The 12,258-nt window shown below is 36.7% G+C and overlaps 1 protein-coding gene across 7 annotated transcripts in view; it reads right to left on the bottom strand.

Moving 5' to 3' along the window:
• The window catches only part of LOC119651159 (glycine-rich RNA-binding protein 3, mitochondrial), a 37,791-nt gene extending 28,443 nt beyond the window's left edge, over positions 1 to 9,348 (bottom strand). The window contains exons 1-3 of one of the 7 annotated variants that reach the window (XM_038054571.1): positions 9,211 to 9,348; positions 9,040 to 9,143; positions 7,099 to 7,170 (exon numbers count right to left, since the gene is read on the bottom strand). In XM_038054571.1, coding sequence (XP_037910499.1) covers positions 7,099 to 7,147 — 49 coding nt within the window. In that variant the 5' untranslated portion in view covers positions 7,148 to 7,170; positions 9,040 to 9,143; positions 9,211 to 9,348. Of the gene's footprint in view, positions 1 to 7,098; positions 7,171 to 7,234; positions 7,311 to 7,359; positions 7,531 to 9,039; positions 9,144 to 9,210 lie in introns of those variants that run through there. The other 6 variants (XM_038054578.1, XM_038054572.1, XM_038054575.1 and 3 more) reach the window with 6 other exon arrangements.
• Between the last annotated feature and the right edge of the window lie 2,910 nt (positions 9,349 to 12,258).

Genomic DNA, 12,258 nt, shown 5'->3' with positions numbered 1-12,258 from the left:
AACATTTACAAGTTGTGCTAATTAGCTCATAATGTATATAGCGGACAATAAGATACTAGAAATAATTTGATCTTACCCACTGTTTCATAATAGTAAAGAATTATTTCACGATAGCAGGCGAAAATTATGCAAGTTTATATCAACATAAAGTCGTTCACACATTAACTTTATTTAAATATTGAATTCCATAATTCAATCTGTACCATATCGCTGAAACTTATCTATAATAAGTAAGGATTAGATAATGTACAAGGACTTATGTAACACTTTAATTTTAAAACAAACCTTTGGCTGATTTCCGAATTATATATCATTATTATATTTATTAAATAAATATATGTTTATATATGCGTATTGTTTTACAAAATTGTAATTCCATTCTCCAAATCGAGAGCCGTTTAGCCAATGTCAATAATTTAGTGAGATTGCGAACAGACGTCATCACTATACTTAAGCTGTTTGAGGAGAGATATAATGACCCATTGAATAGTATTGGTGAGAGAATACAACCCTGTCGAACTCCGCGTTTGACTTTAAATTGATCGAGTGGAATCAACCTCTACGCTTCAATTTTGTTAGGTTAATTGAAAACTACAAGCAAAAAGGGTTAACCACCCTGATAAGAAAAAAGTTGCTTTTTTTTATTCACGAAGAAACTTTGATGCCCAAGCGAATCATCAACTTTGTAACAATGTCAAATTTCGCAACAAATTTTCCAGTTTTTGTACTGATATGCTTTAAGCCAGTCGAATCTTTTAAAGTTGTAAAGAACAAGATTCTTGTGTAAAAATCGCCCAAGTGACATAATAATTGCAGTTCTTTGATCACAACAGGAAGAAAGTAGAATATCTCCAAGGGGACCGCAGCAGCACATTTGAATCGTGAGTTGTGGAAGCAATGATTAGCACCCGTTTGAAAAAGTAGGGTTTTGTTCTTTTATAGAATTCCCAAAAATGCATCTGGCGAACCCTCTGATTGTCTTTTAAACACTATAGGGAAGATGTTTGAGAAGGTGGTATATGCTTCCGTCCATCGAGTTAGCGGGGATCTATCGAAGCGTCAGTTTGAGTTTCGTTGAGGCCGTTCTACGGTCGATACGATAGCAACGGTCGCGGATCCGGCTCGGTAGGCATTGGGACTGCTTACGCATAACGCTAGATGTCAGGAATGTCTTTTATTCAGCCAACGGTGATGGTAATTGCGAAGCATTCCGAGGACTTGGAAGTTTATGGGAATGAAACTATTCATGCCATGAAAGAATGGTTGCAAAATGGACCTGACGGACGAAAAGACAAAGGCGGTCCTTATTACCAACCGCAGCAAAAAAATACTGTCAAAATCCGGGTTTGTAATTACGAGGTCATTTCAAAATCGATCAGTAAGTAATAATAACAATCGTTGACGAATCAGGGCATTGAGGTGTGTTAGAGGAGTTCATTCAAAACCGTAACGGTACACTACAGAATTACAGTACCATGTAGGAGGCAGTGTGGCTCGCCAGAGATTATTAACCTGATTTGAATCAGGTACTCATTTACGGTTGAGTCGACACGTATCCGCCGTCAAGTCACGATTCAAGTCCCACTGCCACCAGTGAGATTGGAACCATGCCCTTCCGTACGACAGCCTAGTGCTCTATTCACTGAGCTATCCGGACACTCACATCATTAAATACCTCGGGGTAATAATCGATGCCAAATTGAGCATGAAGGGGCACTCGGACTATGCGCGAGAAAAGGCAGCAAATGTTAGTTCATCCCTAGCAAGAATGATGCCTAATATAAGGGAGGGGCCAAAATATAGTCACCGGCTGCTAATCGCAGGAATAGCGAAATCCATCTCGCTATACAAGGCTCCTATCTGAATGAGAGCACTGGAGACCGTAGTGAACCGAAGTCGGGTGAGCTCGGCATACCAGTCAATCGCACCAGGGAAGATCAGGCAGTATGTGTCATCGTGGAAATGATTCCCTTGGATCATTCTAGCGAATTAAGCGCACTGTGTCTTTCATAGAAAATTAGCGATGTGACTGCAGACTTCTAAAAAGCTACTAGAAAATAACTGTGCAGGGGATGGCAGCAATGTGAAATAATTCCGGAAAAGGTAATCGCAAGCATTCTAGGAATTTGATCGATCCTGAAAAGCGCGACGGACGCGTGATTCAGTCGTGCTGGTGAAGGAAAAAGCAGACATTACCTTAATATAAATGGAAAACCCTTTATTGGAAATCTCATCAAATATCTGAACTTAAAGACACCAAATAGGTGAAAACTTTCCGTAATAGGCAATTGACAAAATTGATTTGTCTAAAGTTTTATTCATTAAAGGATTCCCTTAAACTTTCACTTAGAATGAGTTTTAATTACTAGGGTTTCCTAAGAGCAGTTAAACTGAGAAAGGAAACTTACAGATAAATTGGTTTGCTATTATAAATGTTACTATGATTTACTTCATAAAATTTGTCCTTCTTTATTGCTTAATATAGAGAAGGATGCAATTCTATAATTAGCTCTGAAGAAAGACACATGTTGTGTCTGAAACATGTGTTTGCGACAAATCCTAAATAAGTAGAGAATCAATCTACAGTATAATTGGAATCTAATTTTAAGTGTTTTAATTAATTAACTATAGAAAACAGAGGAACTGTTCTTTGTTGCATCGTCATTACTATTATTATTCTGTTAAGGGAAAGTCGCACCGCGTCCTTGAGGAACTATTGTGCCCTTTTTACTGGTTACATTATGAAAACCGAATTGAGTTGAAATATTTGGGAGGCATCATTGGAGATCGACTTATAGGACCTTAGGTAGGTGTAGAGTACACATCCTCTTTGCAGGATGTGGTTTCGCGATTCAGTGGAAAATTGAGCCGTTGTGGGTCAGCACGATGGTCTGTAGAATTTTATACAGAATAAGACGTATAATTTCACTTTTTGAAAATCATTGTTAGCAAGTAATCACTTCCATTCTTATCGTTTCGTCGATACTTAAGCCGAAATTAAATGAAATATGATTTTTGTGTCAAAAACTTTAACGAGTACGAAAAAAATAACAATTGGGCTTCAATAATTTGTGGCATATTTTCTCGGAGACGGCTGTAGCGATTGACACCAAATTTGGTGGAAAAGTGAGAACTATGAACGCTCCCGCATGCAGTGAGTTACATAATTACACGTCGAATTTAAGGGGGAAAAGGGGGCTCCCCACACACGGAAAAGGAGTATACATTTTTTTTTCATCAAATATAGTTATGTGGGGTATCAAATGAAAACTCTTGGTTAGTACTTTCCGAAGCCGGTCTTAGTTTTGACATTTTTTGGAAAAAGTGGGCATTGCGGGGGTGGAAAGTGATCATTTCTTTAACGGACCCATTCTCAGAAACTACCCAACCGAAAATTCCGAAAAAAATCAAACGGCTGCCACTATATAGTGCCTAGGCTCCGAAGCGATATTTTTACACAACATACGCATATGTGCATTACGTACTACATACTAATGGAGCAAATGCACGCTCAAATGTCTTTATAAAAGAAATACACAAAACCTTTCATATCTGAAGCGTCCAGCTTCCGGTTTCCCGACTTGCTTTTTTTTTGTGAAATTACGTTCCTTAATCTTTTCTCCAACGATTTTCGGGAAATGTTTGGTGGAATTCAAATCAAAGGTTTGTGCAAGCCATTGAAGGACGTTCATGGTTGTCGGCCGTCATTGAAGCCGAAAACTTGGGATTATTGTCATGCATAAGATCGCAGTAAAAATTACAGTATTTGGCTGCAGTCATTACACCTACGAGCTTAAACATTAGACTAACAGTTTCATGAGAAAGACAAGATGGTACCATTAGAGATCCGCCTTCATGTTTAACTACCGGCACTTGGAAAACGTTAGGACGTCAAATAGTCCTAGCGTTTTCCAAGAGGTATTCGGATATGACCCATCTCTTCTGTTGAAAAGGCTATACATTTTGGGTCGTCGAACCATAAGATATAGCGGCCCAGCCTATGACACTCCATTCAATGTGCTCTTTTGCGTAAAATAATCTTGCGTAATAGTTTTTGTCCGATGTTAATGGCAATCAGTTTTGCATGCCTAGACATAATGTTATGTCGGGTTGTCGGCGTAAGCTGAGGCATGAGGACGCAATTTTAAACGGACCTTTTCACAGAATACGGACAAACGGAGGCCTAAGGCCTAAGTTGATTTCCTTGGGCATCCACTATCCATCGTTCTTGCAATGGGGTTCGTATTACGGAATCGGACTGCGAGATGCTGAATTCCTTAGAGAGTACCACTTTAACCACAAAGAGTTTCAGCTTCTCGGGCAATTGTTCTCTAACAACACAATAAATCAACAATAAACTAAGAAAATTACTTTAAACAATTTTTTTTTTTTTGATAAATCAACCATAAATTGTAAAAATTACTTCGAGCACGTTTTTTCAGCCCAAAATATCGACGAAAAGGGCAAGAATGAAAGTGGTTAGTTTAAGGCCCCTTTTTTCAAAAATTGATACTACACACCTTGTTCTATATAAAATTTGCTAGCAAATCATATATAAACATATAATTATTAGACTAATAAATTAAGCATTAATAAAAATTTAATTAATAAATTAATAATTAATAAAAAATTTCTTTAGAAAATTTCAGCATTTTGCGGAACTGTATATAAAGTAGAAACTCTTTTTTTCTAAAATTGCTAATGCTGCAAACATATCAAGCAAAATGTTGTCAAACTGTTCAATAAGGGAGCAGTGGACGTTTTGAGTAGTTTCTATAAAAAAAAATTAATTAAGAGCATTCATCTCTAAATTTTCTTTCACGAAAATGTCCACTATGTCTTTTTGTTCCCCTAAAGGTTCTTTTTTAGCATGCGAAATTCAGTGTGTTTTTCATATTTATGGTTCACATTTCCAAATTAAGATAAAATTTTGATAAAGTTTATTACAATTAGAGATTCATGTATAGTTAGAAAATTAGTAATTGTGTATGTTAAAATTCCAGGAAGCTAAACAAAATTTTCGGGTAGACAAACAAAATGTTTCTCTTTAGCTGTTAATCTCACAAATATATTGTATTTTAGAGGTTAATTATCATTTTTTGGAGTGAAGCCTTATGTACGATACGATTCACTTAAATGTTCCAGTTATCGTCGCTGTTGAGTTATTCCTAGTTTTGTAGTTTAGGAGCGGCGATTTCCTTTGCAAATTATAATACTTATCGCAACTCAAACCGAAAAAAAACGTGAGTTTTGTTTAGAACTACATGAAGAATCACTTGGCATACAGTTCAACTCATTTCTAAACCCCCTGTGTATTCCCCTTCAGAATGTTATTACGATACTATATGGGGATGACTTGTATTTTAAGATTCAGATTTGATGTTAAGGCTTCGTCAAGCGTTTTTTTTATATTTAGCCAGAATAGATTCTAATTACGTGGTTCGTCATTCTTTGCAGACTGCAGTTTTGGACTCTTTACTATATTTTTATTTTTAGCCAAGACCAAATATTATATAATGGCACCGTTCCAAGAAATTTTTCATTTTATACCTATCACAGCTTTACTAGCAAAAAGTGTGTTATCCCTGTTTCACATGGGTTGGGATTCCCTTAAAATTATGCAATTAATGCAATGTGTACGGCATTTTATATTTTTCGCATTAACATCTGATTATTATAGTATAGTAAATGAATAATGAATCTATTTCAATAACGATGCCTCTTACACAAAACTTTAAACCTTCCATATACTTTAAAGAATGAAACTCGAAAAAGGGGCTGCGAGTCAGTTTCAAATCTTTAAAGCAAAATAGAACAAGGCGGGAAATCGGAAACTGGACGCTTCAGGTATGAAAGGTTTCGTGTATTTTTTTTATAAAGATATTTGAGTGTGCATTTGTCCCATTAGTACCTAGCACGTAATATATGTATATATTATGTGAGAATATCCACTTTCGTGTGATATTGACATGCAAAGTCTTGAATTTGCACAAAAGCGACAACTTGGACCTATTATCACTTTTGTTGCTAATAGTGCGATTTTCACCAAACTTGGTAGGCTTATGCTAATTTGCTGTGAAATTTCATAATTCTAGAGTGAACTTAAGAGGGCTTTTATTGTCAATTACTAAAAATCATAATAATATACTATATTATCTTTATTTGAGTATGGAAGGTATTTCGCAATAAAACTGAGTTTTTGACCACCGATCCCCATGAAACAGCCACAATCACTGTCGCTCTACATAGTTCTGAGTGTTGGCCCACTATAAAAGACGATGAACGGCGTCTTGCGGTAATAGTGACGAAGATGTTGCGTTGCAGTATTGGCGTGAATCAGTTTGATCACAATCGAAATTAGGATATCCGCGATCGATATGGGGTTGCATCGATCGTGGAAAAACTGTGCGCTAACGAGAATTCACTTGTCAAGATTGGTCTGAACATCGAAGCCGATGGTAGGCGACCAAAAGGCCGGCCGAAACAATGGTGACTTGATACGCTGAATGGGGATTTGATCAAATAAAATGGCGAAATCGATCCCGCTTGTGAACGGGGCAAACGCTGAAAAAAAGAAGAAGGTATTTCGGGGCCTAGGTACCATCTAGTGACAGCCTCCTGATTTTTTCAGATTTTTCGGTTGGGTGCCGTGAAAGAAATGATCCCCTTCGACCCCGCCGCACTCTCCACCTTTCCAACAAATGTCAAAACTGATACCTAACATGACTATATTTGATGAAAACAAGTACACTCCCCTTTTGTATGTATGGGAACTCCCTCTTTTAAGTTCGACTTAGAATGATGTAACTCACTATATGCCTGAGCGTTCACAGTTGCCACCTTCCCATCAAATTTGGTGTTAATCGCTATAACAGTTTCCAAGAAAAATGCGTTTGACAGACAGACAGACAGTAAACAGATTTCAATATTGATAATTGTTAAAACAAAATCTTAAAAATTTGTGACGCGAAAGAAGCTGAAATCATTACATACGACTTTCTATATTAAATAGACAATATAATGCGATGAGATTTGGGCACTCAGCAAAGGTACAATTGGTAAGAAGGCCAGGAATCGTAATATTTTAAAGTGACTTACCTGACTGAAATGCAATCGACACCGCTAGGAATAACAAAAACGACTTCATGGTCCGCAATTCACTTATTAGATCTGTAAGTCAAAACAAATTATTCAATTCACTGCTCTGATCACTTACGAGTAATATAATATTTACAAAGATTGAAAATAGATTCACATTTAGATTCACTTGTGGTTCTTGCGTCTGGTATACATACAAATACAGGAGACAACTGCGATAAGAAGTGACCTTAGCACATATTCTCTTCAATTAATGCGTACCTTAAGATTAGTGCAGTTTTACCTTATAGATGATGAACGATCCCTGTTCCCTATAGTATTTGATCACTCCTACCTATAATTCAATGAAACACCCACTAGAACTTTTTGCAAAAACCAAACCGATTAGGGTTAGCACGACCTATAACTTGTCAATTTGCGAACATACTACAGCAAATTATTACGTTTTTGCTTACGTTTATTATCAATTTCTGCTGATCATAGACAATTTATTGCTCGTGGCACTCACGACTGTTTAAGTCATTTTCACTAGACGTGTTTTCGTAGCTAATTTTAGATTATTTTTAAACGTTTATATTGGAAGATGTTGATGCGATATTTCCGTAAACGATCACAGGTTCTAGGACAATTGCTTGATAGCTGCGGTTAGTTTCCCATTTAATTAGTAATTGCGCTTCAACTATGTAGTCGGCTTTGACGATGATCACATAAACTTATTGCAGAATACAAATGCTAATAACAACTTTGCCGACACAAACGCGATAAAATAAATAAAGTTATTGGTAAATGGCAAATGAAAAGATGGTTCTTACCTGTAGATTATTCTACGTATAATCAATCATTAGTTACCGTATCTACCTTTATAATTTACTGATTTTATTCATAGAAGCCGCTTCTGAAACGTATAATCTACTGTCATCTATCACCTTTTCAAATGTTCATTTAAGCTAGGCATGACTGTGAATCCGGTCTTTCTTCTATAAACCATTACCTAATCATAAAAATCACAGTATGTTAAAATATGGAGATGTTTGATGCCCTAAAAGTTGACTTTCGCTCAAGACACTTTCAGATGGTTAATAATCAATATTACAATGCAGTTCATTGCAGTCAATATCATCTTCCCACGGCATATGAAAGTTGAAGCTGGTTTTGATAAACATACATATATGCGAGGAAAGTATTGGCAGTGAATCATTCAGAAGATGACTTGGTAGTATATCGTGATCTCTCCAGGCAGCGAAAATTATTGAAACATTCAGATACTGGTGGGCTCAATGAAGTATCAGTGATAAATCGCTTTTTATAATGTTGCTAATTTTCAAATGAAAAGGATCAAATATATCGTGGCAAATGGCATCTAACTAAAATGAACACCTGTGGCACTTTAGTCGCTACTTGTACAGGGCCAAATTTCAAGTAAATCCAATCTACTCAAAAAAAAAAATTATTTATGAAGGCGCTAACTAGTTTCGACGCTGTTCTCCGTGGAGTTGGATTTGAATTCTCATAAATATTATTCATTTATGACGCTTCATGGTCAAGCTAAACCATGGGAACAATCAAAGAGAAGAATAAAAACAAACCGCATACAGGCACGTAACCAACTCAACACTATTCGGCGCTGAATCTTATAGATCACCTTCAAAAGGTAAACATACGTGTACGAGTATATCTGGTCAACATTTTCATCACAACAAGACCACGTCATGCCGTTCAGCTTACTGAAGTTTGGCTGCCAGTCTACATATTCGTTTTGCATTTGCCCCGGATAGAAAGGAACTACGTAACTATAGAGTGCACTATTGCAATGTCTGCTTCAGAGACGATAGAACTAGGATACATTCACCTGCACTGCAAAGTATGCATCTGATTTTCACGACACTTATACCACATATTCACAAGAGATAAAAAGGTGCTAAATATTCAACGTATGCTTACACCAATTGACCGGATCTCAGGCGAAAAATTGTTGTTCAAATCAGCTTAATTTCCACAAAAGATACAATTCGCGTCCGTACGACACACCTCACATCAACAATTACCTGTCGAATGGGGTAGACGATGTCTTTTATATAAAATGATTTGTTTTTAGCATAATCACTCTCTCACCCGGCGATCGTGCAGAGATATCCAAAAAATCTAAAATCAACGTTTAAGAACCGGTATTTCGCCAGGCCATCTTTGAAGCAGTCAAATCATTGTTAATTGTGTGGTCGCTAAGATTAGCAATCTGGGTGCTAATATTATTGAACTTGTTGTTCACATCACAGTAACTTCTAAGCATGAACGGATGTGTTTACAAATAATCCGCAACATCTCAACTATACATATGGCAATACATACATGCATTTCTGTGGATACATTGTTAAGACGCTAAAATCACTAGCGGGAAAATAGTTGTTATCGTGGGCAATATCTCCTACTTCATCTAGTGATAATGTGAGTTTGTCTACATATTTAGGCTATTCATTTATAAAATAAGGGTATGAACCGAGTTATAGAATAAGTAAGCTCACTCGTTAAAAAGCTACAACCAAACCAGGAAATTTTATAGCTTTTACTTCTTTAAAAATAACCCAAAAAGATTGACGAACTCGCAACCAACAATTTTTCATTGACTCCTCTAACTTTCTCCCCTAAATTTCTTCTTTACTTTACTGTCTGTCTGTCTGTCCATCACATATATTTCTCGAGGACGGTTGTAGCGATTCACACCAAATTTAGTGAAAAGGTGGCAACTGTGAACGCTCACGTATACAGTGAGTTGCATAGAAAAGGGGGGTGTAATTTTTTTTCATCAAATATAGTCATGTGGGGTATCAAATGAAATTTTTCAGTTAGTACTTTTGGAATCCGGTCTTAGCTTTGACATTTGTTGGAAAGGTGTGGAGTCCGGGGGGTCGAAAGTGATCATTTTTTCTAACGGACCCGTTCTCAGAAACAATTGTACCCAACCGAAAAATCTGAAAAAAAAAATCAGGAGGCTGCCACTATATGGTGTCTAGGCTCCGAAATGCCTGCTATACCGATATCTGTTCAAATGAAGTTATAATATGGAACATGATCCTACCAAGTTTGGTGGAAATCGCACAATTAGTAACAAAGTTATAATAGATCAAAGCTGTCGCTTCTTTGCAAATTCAAGACTGAATGTGGATATTCTCACATAATATATACATGTATTAAGTGCTACATACTAATGAGGCAAATGCACAAATAATATATTATTAGAAAAAAATACACAAAATCTTTCATACCTGGAGCGTCCAGCTTCCGATTTCCCGTGTGCCGGATTCGCGGAATCGAATTTCTTTTTAAGCATCAATTGTATTTAGATATAGAGTAGAATATATGGGCAAAGCGATTTTTTGATATTCGGAGTCATTCGGAAATTATAGTGATAAACACGTAAAACGTCACATGCCAGATTTATGTCGATCGCCGTAATAAAGCTCGTGTTTATCGGTCCAAATGACGTTCGAATGGCTTCGCTGAAAGGACAAGAAGGCCGTACATGTGTTTCTTCAAGAAACCCAAGGTTTATGGACCAGGTATAACAGATTAATGGTCAGTTAAGGTTTTATGGCTAAAAATTGCATTCTACTTTTTAAATGCGTTTTTCTCGAAACCGCATGTTGAAAATCGGCTGCCACCATACCCCAAATTCTATCCAACCAAATTCTTTGAAATTTTCACGACCTATTCAAAGCATATTTCTACGGTCCGCAAACTAGGATAATTGCGATTCATTCAGTAGTTATTTTTTTATGCACTGAAGAAGCCGTAAAAAAACACCAAAATTAAAAAAAAAGTTTAACACGCCACCAAAAATTTAGTTTTTAGTATTTTTTAATAATTCTAGTTTACGGACTGTAGTTGAGTCTGTACATTAAAATGCCGTTTACTTTTTTCTCTAAGATGATCGCAGCGCCTTCTAGCGTGCCAGCAGGAAAACACCTTTTTTGGAGATGGGTGTATAAATTGCTCTGCGTTTCAATAAGGAACTATGTAATCGGGCTGGAAAAATTACTATGCACGCTCAAGATATTAATAAATCTATGGTGAAGAATTCGTATTTGTATCTTTCTCCAGCTCTGCACAAAAAATTTCTAAAAAAAAACGGCCTTCACACGGGATGACCCCCTTAAGGGATTCACTCATATATGAGAATCATTCCATGAAAGCAATTCAATTATTAATAAACTCAAGCCGAGACAAAATTTTTTCTGAATATAGCCATATGGGTTATAAAATAGAAGATCTTAAACGGGTCTGTCTTAGTTTTGATTCTTTTTATTTGCGGAAAGGAATGGGAAGGGGTTGAGTCAGAACGTAAACGCAATAAATTATCCGAAAAGTCTAAAACAAATCAGCACACTTTGAATCCAGGCCTGAAAATAACCCCGATCCCCGGATCTGTCCCCTTTAAGTTTCTCCTATAAGTACAGCGTTTGTAGTAATATAAATATTAATAATAATCGTTGGCACAACAATCCATATTGCACCAGGGCCTTGAAGTGCGTTAGAGCACTTCATTTCATAACAGCACACTACAGTACACTGTATGTGGCAATGTGGTCAGAATTGCATTCGCCCGAAATGATCACCCTGTTTGGACTCAGGTACCCATTACAGCTGAGTCAACTGGTATGCGGCATCCAGTCGCGATAACAAATTCTGCTACGACAGTCCAGAGCTCTAACCACTTGAGCCAATCGGACATTTGTAGTATGTTATAAATTGTAAAATAGTACATGTTATTGGAAAGTTTAGTGGAAATCCTGTTGTTGTGAACAAAGCCATGATGGATCAAATGGTGTTTTTTGCGTTAATTTACTGTATTCTAGGGCATTATAAAGTCTTTACATATCTGTTATACGCACTTTTCGTAAAGATTGATGTTAAATTCCAAGCGTACAGTGATTGACACGTTTTTTTGTTGAATTGCAAAAAAGTGGGTCTGAGCGGTTTTTCTCCGAATATAGCATAGTGGGATGTGAAATTAAAGGTCTTGATAAGTACTTTCTACATCACTGGGTCCAATGTGCCGGTATGCAGAACCAAAAGGGCCTGACTTCCCTAATATACCGAATATAAAACCATGTGTTACAAAAGCAGAATGCCTTCAGCTTTTCTACGAATGTGTAACATACAGTC

Source organism: Hermetia illucens, chromosome 3 (genome assembly GCF_905115235.1).
Source record: "Hermetia illucens chromosome 3, iHerIll2.2.curated.20191125, whole genome shotgun sequence".
NCBI classification, from domain to species: Eukaryota; Metazoa; Arthropoda; class Insecta; order Diptera; family Stratiomyidae; genus Hermetia; species Hermetia illucens.
Note: the sequence above shows the minus strand (reverse complement) of the source record. Positions and strands in the feature narration are given on the sequence as shown.